This window comes from Zootoca vivipara, chromosome 5 (assembly GCF_965207765.1).
Source record: "Zootoca vivipara chromosome 5, rZooViv2.hap1.1, whole genome shotgun sequence".
Classification (NCBI taxonomy): domain Eukaryota; kingdom Metazoa; phylum Chordata; class Lepidosauria; order Squamata; family Lacertidae; genus Zootoca; species Zootoca vivipara.
The window spans coordinates 15,599,020-15,622,850 of record NC_142588.1 but is presented as its reverse complement, the minus strand read 5'-3'; the positions used below and the strand labels follow the sequence as shown (position 1 = coordinate 15,622,850).

At 46.5% G+C, this 23,831-nt stretch overlaps 1 protein-coding gene and 1 pseudogene across 5 annotated transcripts; both read left to right on the top strand.

Moving 5' to 3' along the window:
• LOC118096437 (calcium-activated potassium channel subunit alpha-1-like) lies at positions 1 to 23,678 on the top strand. 4 transcript variants are annotated; one of them, XM_088670121.1, is made up of 6 exons: positions 879 to 1,665; positions 13,049 to 13,208; positions 14,111 to 14,372; positions 20,047 to 20,155; positions 21,152 to 21,248; positions 22,543 to 23,678. In XM_088670121.1, the coding sequence occupies exons 2-6, from the start codon at positions 13,054 to 13,056 to the stop codon at positions 22,553 to 22,555; spliced, it is 636 nt and encodes a 211-aa protein (XP_088526247.1). In that variant the 5' UTR covers positions 879 to 1,665; positions 13,049 to 13,053; the 3' UTR covers positions 22,556 to 23,678. The 4 variants fall into 4 exon arrangements, with proteins under 4 accessions (XP_088526249.1, XP_088526250.1, XP_088526247.1 ...); XM_088670122.1 differs by lacking the exon at positions 879 to 1,665 and having other exon boundaries at positions 11,916 to 13,208; XM_088670123.1 differs by lacking the exons at positions 13,049 to 13,208; positions 14,111 to 14,372; positions 20,047 to 20,155; positions 21,152 to 21,248; positions 22,543 to 23,678 and adding an exon at positions 6,930 to 7,938 and having other exon boundaries at positions 1 to 1,665.
• LOC148685578 (chromatin accessibility complex protein 1 pseudogene) lies at positions 22,565 to 23,678 on the top strand (annotated as a pseudogene). Its single transcript, XR_015950143.1, has one exon. The product of XR_015950143.1 is annotated as a chromatin accessibility complex protein 1 pseudogene (transcript).
• Positions 23,679 to 23,831: the final 153 nt, after the last annotated feature.

Below are 23,831 nucleotides of genomic sequence, written 5' to 3'. Positions count from 1 at the left end.
GATGGATTAATTTATTTCTCCACAGCTTGGAGCACATAAAGATGAAAATATTTGATTATCTGTAACTTTTCCTATTCAGGTGGGTGATTAATGACATTACATATCCTGGCAAGGGCGTCCCAAGTTCAGCTCCTACACGATGGAACTGGGAGGGAAAGGGGTTAGCTCCACCCCTTCATTCAGTGCAAGAAAGGCTATTGCCCATCTACAAAGCCAAAGGAATTGGCACTGCTAGTCTTCATCTCTTCCTAGAAGGCCCTGTCTGCGAAGGTACAAAGAATCCTGCCTTACACTATGAGTCTTCCATTCTTACTTCCTGGCCAGACATCCCCACTTTCAGCAACGGGGAGGCATGCTTCACAAAATCCTGTGCGAGCATATTCCTATGCTTGCAACAGCATACCTTGTTACTGTTTTCCTTTTAATGCCGCCTCTCTCCAGTAGTAAACACCGGCTGTGCACTTACATACATGTCCCCTGTTCGTCATATGTTTATAGCTCCTGCATAAAGCCACCATTATACAAAAGCCACGCACAAAACACACGCACCCTTCCTCGCATCGCGAAGCCCCTGTTTCTGCAGTTCAACCCTGGCACAAGATTCGGCTCGCTGCTTTGTTCATTTTCCCAGAACCCACGGCCTCCTTCCCCGCCACCGGGCAACGCGCGGAACCTTTCGCCTTCTCTTTCTCTGTGACGCGAGAAGGACTTGTTGAAGCGGCAGGTCACGTGGGCCGCCTGGGCTTTGGCTCCTCCTCCCGCCGCTGTTGCGCCGCTACCTGTAAAGCGCGTCGCTCTCTCGCTCGCCTCCGTCTGTTTGAGGCAGCCTCCGAGAAGCGCGCAGGGCCGCTTGGGAGGAGGCGAGGGGGAGCCTGGGCAGAGACCCGAGAGGAGGCAGCAGCTTGAGAGGAAGGAGCTGGACTTGCCTGAGGGAGACGCCGAGCTAGCGCAACTGACGAGGGGTCAAATCGTGAGGCGGCCAAGGGACGCAGCGCCGGATCTTGGCCGGGACCTGTTGCTGGCGCTTCTCCCTGCCCGCCCGCCTTCTCCCATTCGTGGCGGGCGTCGTGAGGTGCCTGCGCGAGCGGTGGCTGCTGGCTTGATTTTGGGGTGGGGGGAAGGGGGCAGCCTCTCTGATTTGGCGCCGCCGCCTTGATTTCCCGCCGGAATCTTGGGAGGAAAGGCGCGTGGCGGCGGCGAGGGCGCCAGAGCGAGAGGTGCCGAGGCCGGGGCGGCCGCCTGCCTGGACGTGCGCAGAGGCTCGGCTTGCGCGCCTCCCCGCCGAAGAGCAGCGCTATGGCTGGGGATGGGCGTGGCCGAGGGCGCTGGCGGCGGCAGCAGCGGGAGCTCCTCGGAGCCCCGGCCTGCTCGCTGTTAGCCATGGCAAATGACGGAGGCGGCAGCAGTAGGTACTACTCGGGAGGAGGCGGCGCCGCCAGCGAGATGATCAGCGCCAGCAGCATCCTGAACGCGGTCTCCTCGGCGATCAACACGGTCGTCATCCCCATGACCATGGAGGTCCCCTGCGACCGCGGCCAGCGCATGTGGTGGGCCTTCCTGGCCTCGTCCATGGTCACCTTTTTCGGGGGACTCTTTCTTATCCTGCTCTGGAGGACCCTCGAGTACCTGTGGACCGTCTGCTGCCACTGTGGGGGCAAGGAGAAGGTAACGGTTTCTCTTCTTTCCCGGCCGCTTCCACGTTGCCTAGCGCGGGGCGGGAAGCTGAGGTCGGGCGAAGCGCGGACACTCGCGTGTCTTAAAGGTGCCTTCCTCAGGGAGCTGCGAATGGCCGTGGAGTGGGGGGGAAGGCGAGGATTTGACAGGTCTGAATCCACAAACAGATATCGAGAAGGAGCCAGGATTTTGAGTATCTCACCCTCTTTGAAATCCATGGGATCCTTGCCCATTGCATTCAGTTATCTCAAGACATTTTGGGATTTGGGCTGTCTGAAAACACATTTTGGGCAGAATCCTGTGAAAAGTTATTCCCATGCTCCATTGAAAGAAGCAGGGAGCTACAGAGGAGCACACAGCTGGGGTTTTTTCCTGCTGGCACTTAGGCAAGAAGGCTTCCCACAGGATTTGCTCATTGATTTTAGTGGACCAAATATTTTGAGGTCTCTCCAGTTACCCTTTGATTTCAATGGAATTTTCTTCTGCATTTGTGTGTTAGGCTCCGAGACTTGGGCTGAAGCTGACTCAGGGCTGGTCTTGGAAATACTGTACTGTCCCTGATCCAGAGCAAGCTTCTCACTCCTGAGACCCACTGAAATGGCAGCTCACAACTAACTTGTGCTGTTGATTTCAGTGGGACGGAAGCATAGCTAGGACTGCAGTCCTAAACCACACTTATTAGGGAGTAAGCCCATGGAACACAGTGAGAATTAGATTTCTGTAGACTTGCAAAGGATTGCTATGTAAATTTCTCTGGACTGGGTCAGTCGGTGGCTATCCTGTGCATAGTTGAGTTACTCCTATCCCATTCACTCTGATAGGTTTTAAGCAGCCTCATTGTGTTCAGGATTATAGCCTTAGTCCCATGATGTACAGACACCACTTCTAGAGCCCTCTGCCCTCCACTTGAGCAAAAGAAGTCCCATACCACTTACGCAAAACAAGCCATACTGAGCCATGAGCTACACTGAGCAAGTCAGCCAGCCACTTAGTTTTGCTGCCTGACTCCATCTCTGTTGCTGTGAGAGTAAAAGTAAAAAGGTTCTCCATCCTTAAGTCAAATCTGGCAAATGATGGAACATGGTATAAGCAAAATTTCTTGCTTCATGCTGCTTCTGTTCCCCGTACACCTGAGGGTGATGGGGGCGACCACTGCTGAAAGGTGAAAAGATAGTAAAGTTGTTCCAAGGCAGCTTATTTTTCATATATATTTGTTTGAACCTTTTGACTTGGATAATCGTTATCCTTCTGCATTGGTGACTCCCTCTTGGTTGTCCCTCCCTGGGCCCATTCACATATGCATGCCATTGCCAGATGTGCAGCTCGGCATGTGAATGGACTCAGTTGCATTTGAGATGTGAAACGTCTCCTTTATCATCAAGTGATGAGCAGATATGTGTGAATCAGGGCAGTGAATGTGAGCAGCGCCAACCCTGCCATCTCGCTTCCTCCTCAACCTTTAGAGCAGTGTTTCTCAACCAGTGTGCCTCCAGATGTTTTGGGACTACAACTCCCATCATCCCTAGCTAGCAAGACCAGTGGTCAGGAATGATGGGAGTTGTAGTCCCAAAACATCTGGAGGCACACTGGTTGAGAAACACTGCTTTAGAGGCCCACTAAGACCTGGGGCATATCAGCTTAAACAAAAAATCCATCAAGAAAGAGCTCAAAAGGGACGTCTCAGGGAAGCAAAGTGTTGCTTCTTCACTGCCAACTTCCTGTAATTCATGCCAACTGTTTCTTTCTCAACCCCGTCCCACTCCCCCTTTGCCTGATGAAGAGTTCTGGAGAACTCAAAACCTTGATTGTTATTTTGTCAGGCTTGGGTAGGTCCTAATAAATATATTTCTCCACTGTGGATTTGAGATTCTTGTCAAGGTGAACAGTGAAGCAAACAACCATTTCCTGCTCAGTAGGATTACTCCAAACTACATGTGTACTCCAAACTACAAGGTGGCTTACAGCTGCCTTGTTAGGAAAGCTACAGGGAACCAGGCAGAGGGCCTTCTCGGTGGTGCCCGCCCTGTGGAATGCTCTCCCATCAGATGTCAAAGAGAGAAACAATTACCTGGCATTTAGAAAACATCTGAATGCAACCCTGTTTAGGGAAGTTTTTTATGTGTGGCATTTTAATGTATTTTTAATCTTTGTTGGAAGCCGCCCAGAGTGGCTGGGGAAACCCAACCGGATGGGCGGGGTACAAATAACAAATTATTATTATTATTATTATTATTATTATTATTATTATTATTATATTTCCCCTTCCAGTTTTATATATAGCTACCCAGAAGGTAGAATATGCTTAAAATGCCATTATACAACAGAGTATAATGAGGATCCCCACCCACCCATCCCAGTCTTTGCAAGAATACTTTTTAGCTAAAACTGTTATTTGCTAACGTGGCATCTGACAGACTATTTGGACCCTTCAAAATAGACGAGCAGCTGGAGTCTCTCCCTTCCCTTTTTCACATTTTTTGGATTACAAAGAAAAGAATAGATCTGCTTCAGCTATTCCTGGCACCCACCTACACAAAAAGCACCCAGAAATTTTAAATATATATGGTTGCTAGGTTGCTATAATGATTTGACATTCAGATATCGACCCTCCCTGCTACCCCCAGAGCAGCAGGCTCTGCAAATGGGAAATCCTTTATTAATTTTAATTTGAAAGTGGTAATGAAGTAGGAATGTGTGTGTGTGTGATGACAGAAATAACACTGCTATGCCAAGAATTGTGAAGGCAACCTTGAGAGCGCTAGGTGCATCTAAGCCCCATCAAAGTGGGTGGGAGTATGTTTTATGTTAAGTATGTTTTATGAATTGCATCTTGTGCAATTACTTACAAATTTCTGAGTTGTTTTTGAAGAGGAGGGTGTAGTTCAGTCAGAGTTTCCTAAAATAGCCTGTGATCTTCCAGCAGATGAATTGCCATCATTTCAAACCAATTTTTCTCTGGAACGGATGCTATCAAAAGCTATGGGGTAATTTGAAGCTTTAAAATGCAGTTTGACTTGCTAAGTAAATAACAGCAATAGCCATTTCCCATTGAAGAGATTCTCTATTTTTGGAGGGGAAATGGAAATGTGAACTTTTGGAAAGAAAGATTTGTTGGGGCTGTAACACTCGCCTCTATTTATATGAAGGGATCGGCAAGGCTTACCTTGCCTGGGCCGGTTCACTGCCACAGAGCCCCTTCTGTGGGCCAGATCATGGGCGGGTGTAAGCCCGTGATTTCCAACCTCTGCGCAGACACGATTTCTGGCGGTGCCCAGCGAATCCCCGCACCGCACTACACCAATTTAGCGCAGCGCGTGGGGACTTGCCAAGCCAACAAGGTGTGAGGGACAGTGGACCGGCCCCTTGCTGAAACAGTTTGCTGACCCCTGAGTTAGATGACTCTTGTGGTCCTTTCCAACTCAACAGTTCCATGATTCATGTAGTCCGAGGCTGTGCAATCAGTGCTGGTTTTTGGTAAGAAAATGAGGTGCCCATATTCATATGTTTTGCTAAAGTGCATAAAATGGTTGCCATGGTCAGCAGAAAAAATGGGTGTCAGTCCTCTGTACTGGTTTGTATTTTCACAAAAGAGCCCTGGGTGCTATAGAGGTATCGCATTAGTAGTGGGCAGCATTGGGGGGTGGGGGTGGAGATGCATAGCAGGTGCATAGCTGCTATTTACTTGCAGTGGGATGGGTTTGAGGCAGTGGCGAGGTTGGTGCAGTGCAAATGCACTGGCCATGTCAATCCAGTACTCATGTTTGTGCATTTGCTCTGTGCCGTCCTCACCGCACCCTTGCCCCCTGCCCTGAGTAAGCACCAGTGATTTACCTGCTGGGTGGCAGGCAGGCAAGTGCTCCCCCTGCACACACCTTCTACTACAGGATTACATGGTGCTCTTAGAGTGTGCAGTTTACGAATCAGGAAGATGTTGGGTGATAGAACATGGTTTTGCACAGACCCCTTCTTTCCCACTCCTTCTCTTTTTATGCTGCTTACCCAGCACACACTGCGGAAGGCAGTGCAAGACAGGAGTGCCTGGCGTACTATGGTCCATGGGGTCACGAAGAGTCGGACACGACTAAACGACTAAACAACAACAACAACCCAGCACACACCCTGCAGGCTTGTTGAATCATATTTTTCAAGAAACCAATGTAGACCAAACTGAGGGGGGGATGGAGGCATCCCATTAAAAAACAGACCATAGCTACAGAATTGATTAATCTACTTTAAGCTAGTACTCATAATTTCCACCGTATTACAGGTTATGCTTCAGTACCTTCTCTCCCACTGAGTCTGTGGTAATTGGGAGAAGGCAATCTTCCTAAGGGGCCAAGACAAATGGCTGAAATTTATGTCTGTGGAATCAGTAGGAATTTTGCCTTTTCTTCATCCATGTCAAAATTGCATGCTAAGTGATTCTGAAAATATATATAGAGAGAGAGTACTAGTGATTTCTCTATTAAAGATATGAATTGAATTAATCATGTCAGTTTTTAAAAGTATAACTGTGCAATTTTAAGAAGTAGTGTTTGTTTGCTTGTATAATCTAGGGAGAAATATGTATTGTATTTTATGTTTTTTCCTTAACTTGGGTCCTGGTTTGTATCTAAAAATGGGAAAATTCTTGAGGAATTAGATGAGTTCTTATTTATTCATGGGTTGTTGCTCATTCCATTGTGATATAAAGTGAATAAATGCAAGAAGTAGCATATCAGATGGCCCATAATCATTCTAATTGCGAGCTTGGGTGATCACCTGATTATCTGTTTGGAAGGAAAACAGGACTACTCAGAAGTAAGCAAGTGGTTTCTACCTGGGTATCCCTAGGTATGCAGACGTACACACACCTGTAAATTAAAAGAAAAATAACTTTTACCCAAAAGGACATATGCACTGGCAGGATTTATAGAAAACTGATGGCGGTGGATCGAAGAGATAAGAAAACAGTAGTTTAACTTGCCTCTACTGTCATGCCACAACTTCCCATTACTGTGTAGTAATTAAATGCTCAGGTTCACAACGAGTTGTCAGCCATAAATCTGATCCCATTAATATAGCACAGCAGAGGGAAGGCCTCAAGGTGGGAGAGAAAGGAGGAAAGCCCCCTCCTCACATTCCAGGCATGTTGTTGAAGGTCCCACAAAACACTGCCCATTTGTATGTGAAGTTGGACATTTCGGCATTGGAATGAAATGTCTGTGGTTACTGGTTGATTCCATAATCATCTGAATTTCTTGTGATCTTTCCAGCAGGTCTGTTTGCACTGCACCATCAGAACCCAGGTCAGGGTGACCTGAGGTGCACCTGACTCTGCTTGTGGCTCGGACCTGCCATGTCATGAGTCTTTCCAGTCAGGCACTCTGTCCACCAAATCTAAATCCTTAAACCTGTTCCTCACTTCCACTGTGTATTCATAAGGGATTTGATTTAGATTGTATCTTACTGGCCCAGTGGTTTTTCCTACTTTCTTCAGTTTAAGCTGGAATTTTGCTATAAGAAGCTGATGGTCTGAGTTACAGTCAGCTCCAGGTCTTGTTTTTGCTGACTGTATAGAGCTTCTCCATCTTTGGCTGCAGAGAATATAATCAATCTGATTTCGATGCTTCCCATTTGGTGATATCCATGTGTAGAGTCGTCTCTTGTGTTGTTGGAAAAGAGTGTTTGTGATGACCAGCTTGTTCTCTTGACAGAACTCTATTAGCCTGTTTGTTTGGAGGTTCTAGCAGGGGAGCGCAGCTATCGTATACCCTTGACTGAAGAACGGTACACTCCTTCTATCTGGGATGGTCGTCCTCTTCCACCGAGTGCGCAGCTTCGGGAGGGATGCACATGGAGCGGTGAGGGAGGAAGGGGACACCCGCCTAGCCAGCCAGAAAGAGTGGAACAAATTTGGGGAATATCCTAAAAGAACATTGTAAAATAGGAAAACACCAGTAGGTTAACTATAAAATACAACAAGGATGTGTTTAGCCGTTGTCAAAAATGTATATGTGAAGTTGATATAAGCGAAAGACAGGTAAGAAAAAGTAAAGCACCGAAACCTGAAAGTTGGAAGAATAAAACCAAGAGAGAGGAAAGAGGAAGTCTAGTTCAAAAGAATAAGTTAAAGATGGAAACTGTATAGAAATGAGAAGAGAGGCAAAAATGAGACAAGACACTGTCGGTAAAATATATATGTTTTATTGTAGTAATTTTCAAATGTATCCTCTTTAAGTATGAACAAACATTGATTTGTGTATTTGGATGTCTTGTTACTTTAATAAATAAAAGCAATAAAAATCAAAAGAACTCTATTAGCCTGTTAAAGCTCAAATGCTTTTAAAAGACAACAACAAGCACTGGCCTCTTGCTAATGGAACCTTTAATGACTGTTCTACATGGTCACTGTTGGAACCAACAGCCATTTGGCTCCTCCCCTTTCCAGAGCTTTCTTCAACGACTATTTCACTTCTTCATCCCATAACAGATGAAAGAGGTTGGTACCTGCTTTCCTGTTCCTGACTCATTCCTTTCTCCCCTTTTTTAGTATTATTTAGGAGCAGCTGGCATGGTGTACAAGTGACCTGCCATGAATTAATTTAATTTTGTTGTTCTGTCTTATGGACTCAAGACAACTCGCAGCAGTTCTCTCCCCCCCCCCAAATAAATTTATAATAGTTCTGTCCCAAACAGGCTTGCGATCTAAGGAAATTGAATGGTTGGGGAATGAGAGAGGTCAGATAAATTAAAATCTCATGAACAAAAAAAACCAAGAGCTGCAAAACCAACTAGTCCAGAACCAATCCAAAGGATAAATCTTTTTTGTAGGCAACCACCTGTTGATGGGGTCTATGTACCTCTAATATAGCGTTAAGACCAGTGCTTAGTAACTGTAGGTGCTGATATAGAATTAATAATACTGTGGGTGGGCTGCCTGCCTGGAGGTGACAGTTTCAAATGATGACTATTTCCGCATTTCTCAAACTTGGGGTGCCACTGGTCCTGCCAGCAAGGGATGATGGGAGTTGTAGTCCAACAACAGTTGAAGATCCAAGTTTGAAGAAACACTGGGCTAGGTGTTAGGAGACCTAAGACTCATGCTTGAGTAGGGCTGGGGTGCCCATCAAGTAAAAGAACCATGTCCCTCGTGAACCAGTTTTAATGGTGCTGTGTTCACATTATATGTAGGCGCTGCCAGATTACACATGCATTGTAGTAATCCAACTTTGAAATCACCAATGCCACTGAAGCTATCTGGGCCTCCAGTGACAGGTAGATCAAAAAGCACCCCCCAGACTGTGTACCTGCTCCTTCAAGTGGAGTGTAATCCTATACAGGGCAGGCAGTTGACCAGCTTTTCAGATGCAGGAAACTGTCACCCACATTACCCCTGTCTTGCCAGAATTCAAGTTCAGCTTCTTTTCCATTGTCCATCCCACCACTGCCTCTAGGCTCTGGCCCAGGTTTTGCACTGCCTCTCCTGATTCAGATGTTGTGAAGAAATAGAGCTGTGTGTCATCAGCATACGGATGGGACCTTGCCCCAAAACTCCTAATCACCATTCCTGGTGGCTCTGTGAGAATGTTAAATATCATTAGGGATAAAGGAGATGGTGCTTTGATTGACAATAGGATTACACATTCATTGACACCCCCTATTGCAGAGAACAATCTGAATTAACTAGAGAGAGAGAGAATATCCCTGGTCCTAGGACTGCAGTGTAAACTTTGTTTTGTTAATTTGCTGGATTCCAGGATTGAAGGATCAGCTGTGAATGTATTCACGCACACTGGTACAGAACACAGAGTGAGGTTTTCTACTGAAAATGGGTCTTTGTCACAGTTTGGGATGCAATGGCACCAAAGCTACAGCAAAGCGTTCAGGGAGAGGTAAATTTGTGCATTTCTTTGATGAGGAGTCACAGCAAGAACCTGATCCTCGATGTGTGCATGGTCTCCATCCACCTGCACAACCTGCAGAACACACCTCCACTCAGTTAAGTAGAAAAGCTGGTTCAGAAACCAGACCTTCAGGTGAGCTGCCCTCCTTTTTATATTTTAAGTGCTACTTGTTTTACATGCCCATCTGTCATGCCTCTTAAAAAAAAGATACATAAAACCTATTAGAAACTGAGATTAGCTTGTTTTCGTTGTATTCTATAGAACAGGGGTGGGGGAGTTGGATCTGCTCAACAAATTGGATCCCTCGGTCCCCAGCCTGCCACAGGCCAGCTTTGACAAGAAGGCAGGGCCACCCCCTGTCCATCACACAATGTCCTAAATATGTCAGGTGATTGACACCTGTCAGAGTTCAAAGGGGTGTGTGTCTTGCTGCAACAGTTGGACAGCTCATGGGCAATTATAGCGACCCTCTTTGAAGGTGTGCTTCCAGCATCAATCAGCTCACTGGCAGAGAGACCGAGAGAGAGCACTTCCAAAGGAGAGGCTTGCTCCATTAGCCCAAAACTGCATGCTAAAATTGGGGGGCAGCACTCTTTTAGGATACAATTTCTATGTAAACTACTTCAAAAAACAGCCCTAAGTGCAGTCAATCCCCATGGGTCTTCCTGTCAGTTCCAATCAGCTGATTGCTCATTTGCAAACTGGACTTTCAAACAGCACCAATCAGGATTTAATCTCCTGATTGTTCCTTTGTAGCCACATTTATACCTGCCTCACACCTGATGCTGAACAAGACTGAACTTTTATTCTGAAGACCTCTATTTGCATGGGGGTTGAGTTCCAGGTTATTGCGCGCATCAGCAAAGTGCACATAAGCCCACCACGTTACGCCGCGTCCCATTCCGCCCTCTTCCAGGTCTGAAAGCAGCACATGCGTGGCTCGTGCATGCTTTGAATGTGCTGAAAATGGGAGTTTCCTGGACCTGATATCCCAAGCACCAATAGCAAGAGGCTTTGGACGAACTTGGTAGCAGTTGAACTATGCCCTGCTGCTTAGTGGTTCACAAAGAGCGTTGGCCTGGTTTACGGTTTCTTTTTCTAAGTTTTACTCTGTTGCATCATGCCCTTTTTGAGATGCCTATGAGATGTGAAGAGTGAATGGTCGTCCTTATTTCATGTGTTCCACCTCAAGCACCCCTGGTGCAACTCACAAAGCCCTTGATGAGTTGCATCAGGTGTGCTTGAGACAACACCTGTCGTATTTGTGCTGTTGCAAGGAATTCCATTCAGGGGGTTGAATAATAGTGAGACTGGAGAAGCCAGTGTAAGTTGCTTTTTCAGCTGAATTTGGAGAAATCACTTGAAGCATCCGTTGTGTTGAGCTATTTCAATTGCTTTGGTTTTGATTTGCTCATTGCAAACAGCTGAAAGTATGTAAATTTTGATAATAAATCTGCTTTGCAATGGGAGTAGTAGTTCCAGATTTGCCAGGTTTGTGACGAGGGTTGTCTTGGAAATGATGGTTAGACTGTATATGTTATGAGGGAATGCCAAATCATATAAAAGTGGCTGGAGGATCTAGTCCTTGTCAAAATCTCAGATTACACATAATTTACTCCATTTTAGCTACCATATATTTCAGTGAGTGGTACCAAGCATCCAGTGTTAAGATTTGGGGCTGTTTCCCAATGAGTTGCAATTACTTTCTATGCTGCCAAGATAATATATAATGCCAGTTCTTTTGACAATATATTTTCATTGCTGTCATCAAAATATTCAGCAACATTAAATTTGGACAACAGTAGTTTCTTCAATAATACTCTATCAAAATTAAATTCCAAAAATCTTGCACCAAGTGACATGCCCAACATAAATGATACTTACAAAGTTTATTGCAATCCTCCCTCCAAAATTAGGTGATACGGAACAAAGCATTTATGACATGTGCAAAGAGTGCAGTACTATCTGTGTAGTACAGGCAACCCCTGAATTGTTTGGGGGTTGCATTTTGGGTCATGGCACACAATGGAGGAGCCCTTTTCTTGCTGCTTCCAGGGTCACTAATTCATGCATGCACGGTCATGTATAGTTGGAACATGCGCAAAACAGTAATTGCCTGTAATTTTAAGGAGTTTCCTCTAAGGAGCCTGGAAACATATGTTAAGGGTCATGGTTCCCAAAGTTTATTCCTTGGGAAGAATTTATGTGCCCATGTCAACTGATCAGGACGTCCCCAGCACTCCACACATCAGCATTGGTGACCACACGTTTGACATGGTAGACAATTTTGCCTACCTGGGTTCCATCATAACCAGCAATATTTCTATTCATGCTGAGCTGGACAAGTGTATTGTCAACATAGCTATGGCAAGGGCCCACCTTCACAGAAGGGTATAGGAGAATGTGATACGAAGATGAAGGTCTACAAAGCCTGCATGTTAGGCACACTGCTTTATGGAAGTGAGTCATGGGCAACCATCAGGAGAGATGCCTCAACTCCTTCCACATATGTGCCTGGAGGACTTTGGGTATCACATGGCAGGACAGAATGCCAAACAAAGATGTTTCCTATGTCCATATTCCCAGCATGGTCACACTACTGTCTCAGCGATGTCTATGCTGGCTTTGTCATGTCCACATAATGGAAGATGGCAGGATTTCCAAGGCTGTGCTCTATGGGGAGCTGGCTTCAGTCACCAGGCCAATTGGCAGACCATCTCTGTGTTACACAGATGTCTGCAAATGTGACACAAAGGCAACCAACATCAACCCCACCGTGGGGAAATCTCTTGCAGATGACCGAAGTGCCTGGAGACAGGCAGTCAAATTGTGTATTCCTAGCAATGACGAGGAGGAATGACCGCTGGGGGAGGAGAAGAAACACAGTGGTACACCTGCATCAGCACAACCAGACATCTTCATCTGCCCCAGCTGCAACAAAATATGTCTCTCCCACATATATACCTATATCTATACCTACAGCAGGCTCTGCAACTGCCAACAATTTTTTTCTTGGCGGCTGCCAAGTTGGGGGACACTGCACTCTTTGTCCCCAGCCACCATATCTATATCTACTTTTTCCATCCCCAAAGTTCATGGACTTTGTGTGTATAGTACATTGGACACAACACTATGTTGATAAGACACATCCCAGTTAGATGAGTGAGCCTACTTTGGTGGGTAGAGTGGAAACTAGCCTAGAAACCTGACTGCAGTTCTCAATATGTTGTGTTTTGATAACTGATTTTAGGGGATAACAAATCAACAAAAACCAATTGTTTGTGGAAGAATTGTGGATAGCACCCCAAATGTGTGCACTTGACAAGTCTGTCTTCATTGCAGCCATGCATGGCGCTGGCAAATTTATCATTCATTTCCTTTGGAATAGATTTTTCACATTCCCACCTTTTCTGGCAAACAGATTGATTGGTTTGAAAATGCTCTTGTCTAACCCCTCTAACTCCGTGCTTGTTTGTGTTTGGCAACAGGTACAATGGATAAACCATCATCACCACCCCCTGCAGTCACTTGCGTGATGCAGATAAATGAGAAACCGGAGACCCTTTTGTTTCAGCCATGCCAGGAGCAGGATCAGTTGAGGAAGCGTCCTGCACTGTCGTCTTCTGGGTCAACCTTTGATGTCTGCAGGTAAAAGACTGAACGATCACATGAGGGTATATTCCCAGGTCTAATGCATGTGCACTTGGGCTTGGGTCTTAGGCTCCTTTCCACGGCACAGCTGTTTGAGTTGGGGAGGGGTAGTTAAGGGTGCCTAGGATGGCTCAGTCAGAGAGCATGAGATGGTTAATCTCAGGGTTGTGGGTTACAGCCCTATGCTTGGCAAAAGATTCCTGAATTGCAGGGGGTTGAACTAGATGACCCAGTCTTTGTTAGTTAGTGATGTTATCTTTGCAAATTACTTACACCACCAGGGGCCAACTCTGTTCCATGTGTGTACAGAGTATGCTTAATGCATCATTTTTGTTTCATATAAAGTAACCTTCCATTTTCGAACATGCCTCTGAAGCTGAATGACTTTGAAGGCGCATTTCTCTCTTTTCTCATTGGGGCTTGCCAACCACCCCATTGAGCCTCGGTTGTTGAAAGTTTTGGAAGCCGAACTGGCTTCTGGAACGGATTGTGTTCAGCAACCGAGGTTCCACTGTACTTAAAATGTTTGATGTGTATTCATGTGAATGTTGTGTTAAGGTCATTCTTGGCTGAAATCTATCCTGGTGGAATTGCCTAGCCCCAAGCCAAACCAAATCTAAGCTACCTTAATTCTTAATGTTCACAGGTCCTTCATTGTTGTTTTCTTATCTCCAGTCAACTTTTAAAATTGCATCATTTTAACATCAGTAGAGAGATAATGTGCAGAGCTTTTGGTTGCAGATTTAGGATTACAGTAGTTAAAAAAAAATCTTTGAAGTTGGAGAGCCAGTTTCTGAAAATTATGGTGGGAGTATAAGCTTAGCTTGGTGTGGAATGAATCATGGGTTAGCAACTGTTGGGTGACCTTCTCTGAGCAGACACCTCCCACCTCTCTTTAGATTTGACAGTGTGCAGCAGAAAGTGAGCAAGGCCACTGCCCTAAACAAGGAGCTACAGAGAGAGATAAAGTGGATGCAGGCAGAACTGACAAGGTTTAAAACAATGCAGCTGAAAGCCATGAAGGATGCAGAGAAGTACAAGGAAGAGAGGGACAAAGTCCTCAATGAAATGGATAGGCTGAAATCAGAGCTGGAACTTGCCAAATCCCAACTGAAAAACATGTCCAGAGTGGCTAGTGAGAAAATGGAAGCTTTAGGACAGGTGATTTGTGCCACCAAACATTTGGCCAATGCATGGTTTAAGAGCTACTAGTCTGTTTTAAAATTTCATCTGCTTGGCACTACAGTCTATAAGGCCACAATGGTTTTTACATCCCTACTTTGTAGGGATATCACACCAAAACATAGTTCGATTCCTTGACCATAATTTTGTGTGCCAGTAAGAGACATACTACCGTGTTTCCCCTATTTTAAGACGTAGTCATTATATAAGCCATAGCAGGATTTTAAGCGTTCAGGAAATACAAGCCATACCCCGAAAATAAGCCATACCTCCGAGGAGCGAGACCGCTGAGGGAAGAGGAGGCGAAGGAGGCGCGCTCAGTGCTGTGGGGGCTGAGGCATGGTGCAGTGCCCCGAGCCTCTGGGAGCCGGCAAGAGCAGGAGGCGGCTTGCCAGGTCGGCATCCAGCAGTGTGCGCGGAGCACCCCGAGCCTCTGAGAGCCAGCAGAACGAGGAGGAGGCTTGCCGGGTCGTCGCCCAGCAGCGCGCGCGGAGCGCCCCGAGCCTCTGGGATTGTTGTTGCTGCTGCTGGCTGCCGGAGGCTCGGGGCGCTCCGCGCGCGCTGCTGGGCGACGACCCGGCAAGCCTCCTCCTCGTCCTGCTGGCTCTCAGAGGCTCGGGGTGCTCCGCGCGCCCGAGCCAGCAGCCTAGCTTCTCTTTTTTTCCCTGCCCGAGGCAGCCTGCCGCCCCGCTACCGGAACTGGCGGCTGCAGAGCGGAGCGCTCCGCAGCGCCAGGCGGAGCGCAGCGGCCTGGCCTCTTTTTTTTCTTTTTTGCCTGCCGCCCCGCCACCGGAACCGGCAGCTGCAAAGAGGAGCGCTCCGCAGCGCCAAGCGCTCGGAGCGCCCTGCAGCGCTGGGCGGAGCGCAGCAGCCTGGCCTCTTTTTTTTTTTGTCTGCCGCCCGCCACCGCAACCGGCAGCTGCAGAGAGGAGCGCTCCGCGATCGCTCCTCTAGACCACCTTGCCGAGAGCCTCCAGCCTTTCAAGCGGCAATGCTCAGGCGCCCGAATGGGAAGAGAGACCCCCCTTGCCAGATTCTGAGCGCTCCCTGCTCCCCGATGGATTGGGCAAAATCCGGCGCGCAGCGCAGGCGCGGGATGAAAGGCACGATCCAGCCTCGGCAGCCCTAGCGACGGCGAGGGGGGCGTTGCGAGCCATTTAAAGCTGTGGCCGTTGCTTCACTGCTTTTTAGCCCCCTGTCCGGCAGCTTTCTGTGTCCTTTTTGTGGTGCGTGAGGAGCGCTGCTATCGGGCTGCGCTCCGGCTGCCTTTCTACCCCCCCCCCAGTTGTTTAGTGGCTTTTGCGGCACATGAGGAGCACTGCCATTAGGTGAGGAGGAGCACTGCCATTGGGACGCGCTCCGGACGTTTTTTCTAAACCCCCCAGCGGTCTGGCTGGCTTCTCCTGACTTCGCAGGGTGCTGCCAGCCCAGCCTCAGCAACGCCGGCCGCGGCAGGAGGAGGCAGGAACCACTAAGACACCCCCCGAAAATAAGCCATAGGCTTATTTTCTTGAGTAAAATCATTATAAGACGGTGTCTTAAAATGTGGGAAACACGGTATATGTTTCATGATATATCCAAGGCTTTGCAGAAATAAATCTGAGGGACAGTCTAAAGTCAAGACTTTTTAAACTCGGCGGTTGAACCCCATTTGTCAAATTTTCAGTTTGTTTCTTTTCTGATGATTACCTGACACAGACTATGATATAATATAATATTGCTGCTGCTGCTGTGAGTGTTTGGGAAGCCCGCTCCTCATCCAGCCAACTCCGTCAGGCCTAGGGGGCGGGGCCTGCGCTCACCACCACAGCTCAAGAGGCCCACAGAGGCCTCCGGGACACTGCTGCTGTTGCTGCTCCGGTGAGTGTTTGGGAAGCCCACTCCCTCATCCAGCCAACTCCATCAGGCCTAGGAGGCAGGGTCCACACTCACACATACTCTGAGCAGCTCTTTGCAGCAAGTGGCAAAAATGATTTTAAATGCTTTAAGTGTTCTTAATTTGCTACACCTTGAATGGTGTTTTTTATGATATTTTATTATTTTTTCTGTTTGGGGTGGGAGAAGTGTTTAGTTGGGGTGGGGAGTCGTTTAATTTTAGCATAATTGTTTCTTGCTTTTTTCCTATTTTATTATTTTGTTAAGTTATTGTATAGTTTGTATTTTGCTTTTTAAGGGGAAAGGGCCAGGACTGCCTGGAAGGGGGCCTCAACCAGCAGGATGGCTGGGGCAGGTTCCACAGGGAGGGATGTACTGGGACACCCAATCTCAGTGATCATGGGCAGGAGGAGGAGTTACGCTGAGACCAAACCATATAATTACCGAGGAGGCAGGCTCTGTCGTTGTTTGAGGACTATCTCTGCCTCCAGGTCTGGCCAGAAGGATACTGGAATCAGCAAGGAAAACCCACATGACCTGAAAGTGTTGCTGTGTAATGCCAGCTCAATGATGAATAAAACCACTGCCATCCACGACCTGATTGTGGATGGTGGATTTAACCTGGCATGTGTGACAGAGACCTGGTTGGAGGAAGCAGATCGGCCTGTCCTTGCCGCGGCTTGTCCACCAGGTTTCTCTTACGCACAGCAACCCAGGGCGGGGAGGGGGGGTTGCAGTGATTTTTAGGAAGTCATTGCAGTAGTTTGCACCAGGCGTCTATTGGGAAGACCCAGTTTTCTGAGTGCATGTTTTGGAAGTTGGGCAATAGGGGCAGTACAGGATTCCTTTTGGTGTACCGACCTCCCCGCTGCACCAAGGATTCCCTGCCTGAGCTGCTTCAGGTTGTAGCGGATGTTCTCCTGGAGACATCTAGTTTGGATGTCCTAGGGGATTTTAACATCCATGCCAACACAACCTTACAAGGGGCCGCTCAGGACTTTGTGGAAAGCATGGCTTCCATGGGGCTGCCCTTGAATAAGTTTGGCCCAACTCATAGTCATGGACATGCCTTAGACCTGGTGTTCACCTCTAGTGATGGGGGTGATCTGACACTAAGTAAAAGTGAAACAAAAGAAGTGCCATGGTCAGGTCACTTCCTGGTGCAACTGGACTTCTCTGCGACCCTTCCCCTCTGCAGAGAGGTAGGACCAATTCGGATGGTCCGCCCCCACCACTTAATGGATCCAAATGTCTTCCAGAGAGCGGTAGGGGATGCTTTATCCCATGTTGATGGCTTTTCAGCTGATTCCCTGGTGACCCGTTGGAATATGGAGTTAACCAGGGCTATTGACTGTCTGGCTCCAAAGCGCCCTCCCCGATTGCATGGAGCCCGGACAGCCCCGTGGTTTTCCCAGGAGCTGAGGGTGATGAAACAATCACTGAGACGGCTAGAGCGCCGGTGGCGGAAAACTCACTCTGAATCAGACCGGACACGGGCTAGAGCTCAACGTTGAGCCTACCAAGTGGCGATGGCGATGGCAAAGGAGACTTTTTTCACCGCCTCTATTGCATCTGCAGAAAATAGTAACAGGAGACTCTTTCAGGTGGTTCGCAATTTAACAGAACCACCTTCACCATTGTAAAGACCCCAAGATCTCCTGCAACGATTTTGCAAAGTTTTTTTGCAGATAAAGTCGCTCAGATTCGGAAGGAGGTAGACACCACTGTGGGAGCAGGGCCGGGGTGGGAGAGTGCTGGAGCTCTGTCTGGTTAAGTTGCATGGAATCAATTTCAATCCGTTACCTCCGAGGATGTGGACACGCTGCTTGGACGAGTGAAACCAACCACCTGTCATCTTGATCCTTGCCCATCCTGGCTAGTAAAAGCTAGCTGGGAAGGGCTGGGTGATGGGCTCTGCGGGGTGGTGAAGGCTTTCCTCTGCGAGGGAGCCTTCCCAGACCCGCTGAAAGAGGCTGTCATTAAACCGCTTTTTAAAAAAACATCTTTAGACCCGGCCAATAAGGCCAGGTGATTGAGCGGGTGGTTGCTGAACAACTCCAGGCACACCTGGAAGAAGCGGACCATTTGGATCCCTTCCAGTCGGGATTCAGGCCTCACCATGGGACAGAAACTACCTTGGTCATGCTGGTCGATGATCTCCGGCGAGCTAGGGACAAAGGTGAGAGCTGTTTCCTAGTTCTGCTGGATCTCTCAGCGTCCTTTGATACCATCGACCACAACATCCTTCTGGACCAGCTAGAGGGGCTGAGAGCTGGGGGCACTGTTATACAGTGGTTCTGCTCCTTCCTCCTGGGCCGTGTTCAGAAAGTGGTGGTGGGGGATGAGTGTTCAGACCCCTGGGCTCTCACCTGTGGGGTGCCTCAGGGTTCTGTCCTCTCCCCCATGCTTTTTAACATCTACATGCAACCGCTGGGAGAGATCATCGGGGTTTGGGCTGGGTGTTCATTAGTATGCGGATGATACCCAGCTCTACCTCTCTTTCAAATCAGAACCAGTGAAGGCGGTGAAGGTCCTGTGTGAGTGCCTGGAGGTGGTTGGAGGATGGATGGTGGCTAACGGATTGAGGTTGAATCCTGACAAGACAGAAGTACTGTTTGTGGGGGACAGGAGGCGGGCAGGTGTGGAGGACTCACTGGTCCTGAATGGGGTAACTAGGCCCCTGAAGGACCAGGTGCGCAGCCTGGGAGTCATTTTGGACTCACAGCTGTCCATGGAGGCGCAGGTTAATTCTGTGTCCAGGGCGGCTGTCTATCAGCTCCATCTGGTACGCAGGCTGAGACCCTACCTGCCCGTGGACTGTCTCGCCAGAGTGGTGCATGCTCTGGTTATCTTCTGCTTGGATTACTGCAATGTGCTCTATGTGGGGCTACCTTTGAAGGTGACCCGGAAACTGCAACTAATCCAGAATGCGGCAGCTAGACTAGGGACTGGGAGCGTCCGCTGGGACCACATAACACCAGTCCTGAGAGATCTACACTGGCTCCCAGTACGTTTCCGAGCACAATTCAAAGTGTTGGTGCTGACCTTTAAAGCCCTAAACGGCCTTGGTCCTGTATACCTGAAGGAGTGTCTCCACCGCCACCGTTCAGCCTGGACACTGAGATCAAGCGCCAAGGGCCTTCTGGTGGTTCCCTCATTGTGAGAAGTGAGGTTACAGGGAACCAGACAGAGGGCCTTCTCAGTAGCAGCACCCACCCTGTGGAACGCCCTTCCATCAGATGTCAAGGAAATAAGCAGCTATCCTAATTTTAAAAGACACTTGAAGGCAGCCCTGTTTAGGGAAGCTTCTAATATTTAATGCTGTATTGTTTTAATATTCAATTGGGAGCCGCCCAGAGTGCCTGGGGAGACTCAGCCAGATGGGTGGGGTATTAATAATAATAATAATAATAATCCTGTTCTTATAGTGGTCATCCAGATACCCGGTAGGAAACCCATGTCTGATACCTAATTTGCAGTTTGTAGGAGTTGCGCATAGTGAATACCACATGATGGTATTGCCTTGAGGCAGCCTGGCATTTATCTTTATTGAATGTCGGCCAGCCGAGGTGTTGACCCACTCCTAGCTTTTGAATGGTTGATATGCCATACTTTTATTATCTAGTGCAATGCCATTTATCTGCAATGAATCACTGACTGAATGTGAAGCCAAAACAACAGAAGTCCACTTTCTTTTTTAATTTTAAAAATAACCTTTATTATACAACAATTATGACTTTGAGTTGAAAGTTTGTGTGATTCTGAACTTTCCCCGCAGGTACAAAAATGCACAGCGAGTGAAGAGCATCTTTCTCCTGAGCTGCAAGAATGGCCAATGTATTCACCAAAACATGGTTCACATTCACGGCCTTCTAGCATAAGACTTGGTAAGTGGCATTTTGGAATGGACAGTGCAAGCCATTTCTTTCTTTCTGTTGTCTGCACAATTTAAGAAGAAAATATTCTGCTTTCTCTCCAGCTGTTGCTGCAAGTCTTTGATTCAGACTCTGTTCTCTGGCTTTGGCCACTCAGAGACAGCCTTTCAAAGGCCCAGTAATAAGCCCCATTAAAACTGCCAGGAATGCTGCTGCAGTGCTGTCATGCAGATTTCTAGAATTCTCCCAAATTCATGTACCATCCTCCTATGAGACACAGGAGTAAATCATTGGGTTTGTGCAGCCTTTATAAGGACTGTGTTTGGCCCCATGCACTGCCCATGTCATATTACAAGCCCACTGCACATGATTCCTTGTCTGAGTGTTTGCATCCTTGTCTAGAATTACAAAAGCTAGAACAGAGCAAGGTCTCTTAATTGTGCTTGAGGGAGTTGGTGATGACTTTCTTTGGTTTGTCCCAATTGCATTCTTCATACTGAGAAAGGTGTGAGTCTCCATAGGCCATTGCAGAATGAGTGGTGTGTGTTTATAGCTAAAGACAGCAGTTTCTTGATAATACAGGGATGGGAATGGTCCTGTTTGTAAGAACAAAAAGGCTGTCTGGAGTAAGGAGTGTAGAAACCTTTCTTCAAATGCTTTTCTCCCACCCAGCTGTGCACAGTTCCAATATCTGAGCTCAGCAGAGGAGGAAAGTATTCAGGAGAAGGATAGCAAGGAGGGGACAATGGTGCCCCACTCCTTACCCCCATACATTGCTTTTGGTTTTTTATTCTTTAAAAAAAAGTCCCCATGTGATTGATATATCTCCATTTAACTACCAGAGGATGCAGTTAGATTTTTCTCTGAAATAATAAAACTTGTTCTGGAGGACCACTTTATGTTGCTTACAGCAGAAATCTTTCAGATCTCTTGTGAAATTCAGGGCCTAAAGGAGTTTCCCCCCTCTTTCCTATTAAGCCTGACTGTTTTTCCTTTTTTCCTTTAAAGTAGGTTCTTCCATCAACTTACAATATAGGAGAGAAGGAATAAAAATACCATGCACGCCAAAGTACCCAAAGACTGGCTCCAGTAAGGGGAAATACCGGTATATATATTTATATTATTTCTTTCTTGGGAATTACTGCATGAATGGAGAGTTCTGTGTTCTAGCTAGTAGACTTTCGTCCATGTTTAGAGCAGGGCACCCTTCCTCCTGTGGAGGCCATGGGCACCACAACATAGCTCTTTTGCAGAAGGAAAACAATAATGGGATGAGAAAAGCCTCCTTCCCGAAGCACCAGGTAAAACACCCATGCCCTTAACAAATACAACACAGGGACAAAGAGAGGCGACCGTCAAATTAAAACACAACCAGACACTGATTTATTTATTTTTTAATTGAGAGGGTTAGGAAGGGGGGCTCAAGGGGGAGTCTGAAGGTACCACGGTGCACAGTGGGCAGTCCATGTTTTGAGCAAGGACATGCCCCCATCCCATATTTCTAGTGCATGCATATTAAAAACATTCTCTCTACCCCCTCAACCTCTCAGTGTTAGCATGACATTTTCCATGATATGCTAGTGGTGGGGTAGACTTTAAATAGCGCACGTAACTGAACATTTAGGTGTTGTTCTTATTGGAAGTCCACTATTCAAACACTTGGAAGCCAACATAAAGGGATGATGTGACTTCTCTGATAACTTATAAATGCTTTTCACTTTCTGGAGTGCATTTCTGTACCTGTGGGGAAAGTTCAGAATCACACACACTTTCAACTCAAAGTCATCATTCTGGTATCCGGCATGGCAGGGATGACCAACGTCTAGATTCACAGAGGGGTTATACTGTTCTCCAAACAGTGGCCCAGCATATTTTGCTGCACAAAAGATATCTAATGTTGATTTGCTTCATGAATTTACTGTTCCACACGCCCTTGAATTTACTTAAAATTTAAGGTTAATTAGTCTTTGGTATCCCACCAGCCTCAGAAAATAGCTAATCAAATGTGAAATGCATTTACTTCGTTTTATGTGTGTTTAAAATGTTCCTTATGTAAAAAGCTGGGGGTTTTTATTTAAAAAAAATACTATTTAGGAAAACTTTTCTATACTTCAGTAGGTCAGCAAATTATCCACTTACAGAACAGGTCAAATTGTCGAGATTTTATGATGGCATTGATTTTTTCTTCAAAGTGGTAATTAAATAATATAGAATTAGTAATGGCATTCCTATCCACCCTGACTTGAACTCGACAAATATCTTGCGCTACAAATCCAATAAATGGGGGGAGGGATCAAGTTTCAAAAAGCAATATGAAGTTAAATGGGGAAATCTATACTTACTTCATCAGCAGGAATGTGCTGCTGAGTGCATGTGTCTTCCTCCTTCTCCTCCCACAGTTTAATGGAATAAATCTGCGGAATGCTACAGAACAGCCACACGGTTGTGGGAGGGAGATGGTCCGGGAAGGTTAGTGGAATCGGTGGCGGCGAAGAAAGCCAGCTGGTGTCGCTGCTGCTGTCTCACATCCAGGTGATCATGAAGAGCTTGCCTGAGGTCTCCAACATCAACCCGGACAGCATTTTCCTCATGGTGAACACCACGGAGCTGTTTGTCCAATATTTAGCCATGCATTCCTACAATCACGGCTAGGGAAAGAACAAAACTACATTAACCTACAGTGACTTGTCCCATACAGCAGAGAACTACGATACTTTCCAGTTCCTTGCAGATATCCTGCCAAAGAAGGTCTTGGTTAGCAAACATCTAAAAATGCTTGAGACAGAAAAAGAGGGAGGAGGCGGAGGTGGAAGAGGAAGATGAAGAATGTGAAGAGGAGGAAGAAGAAGAAGAAGAAGTATCTTGAGGGTGACAAATGACTACTTACACACATCCCTGTTACACATTAACTTTTTTAGATGACTTGTGTTCAAGTCCTGTTACCTCTGCATTGGTTGAAAATTTGAACAACTGGATTTCCAGTTTGTTTTACAAAATATGCAAGAGGCGTAAGTGTGGAACTGAACTTGTGAAAAGATTTTTTTTTCTCCTACAGAATACATCTCTTCATTAAAAGCTTACTAACTACATATCAAACATTCTTATCTTGTGGATACTGTATCTCCAATACAGAGGTTTCTTCCTCCTGCCCACATTGGGCAGCTCAGCAGTGACAATGGACCTCTTAATAGGAAACAATTCATTTAACAGCTTCATAGAAACCAAACTAACTTCTTTCATAATGCAAAATGTACTGTCTAGTTGGGAACAAATGGGAAAACTCTTTTCAGGTTTTTGGTTTTTCTAATTACTACTTGCAGTGATGTTATGTATATTGTTAAAAGAAAAAAAACTGCTCTGCTGCCTCCTGTTAATATGTATATTTTGAAAAGATGATATAGAAGTAACATTTCCACAGCAGGGCTCTTTCCCATTTTGAGTAAGAGATGTACTTTATTTTTTAAACAGTAGCAACATTTGTAGAATACTTGTTCTAATTAATGTTTTAAATAAAAGATTATTTTTTTAAAGCCTATGTTGGATAAAAGAGTGGATAATTTCACAGAATACAGATTTGGAGGGATGGGACAACAGATTTGGGTGGCACGCCTATTTTAGGCCATGAAAAAGTCAAAGTACACGGGGGTTTTGAATCACATAATAAGAAAATCATTATACATTGTGTGGG

Excerpts from the sequence above, each read along its gene's own strand:
- LOC118096437 (XM_088670121.1), top strand. The coding sequence starts at position 13,054 with ATGGATAAACCATCATCACCACCCCCTGCAGTCACTTGCGTGATGCAG. Across the intron at positions 13,209-14,110 it reads TCAACCTTTGATGTCTGCAG|ATTTGACAGTGTGCAGCAGA; the intron begins GTAAAAGACTGA and ends ACCTCTCTTTAG. Across the intron at positions 14,373-20,046 it reads AAATGGAAGCTTTAGGACAG|GTACAAAAATGCACAGCGAG; the intron begins GTGATTTGTGCC and ends CTTTCCCCGCAG.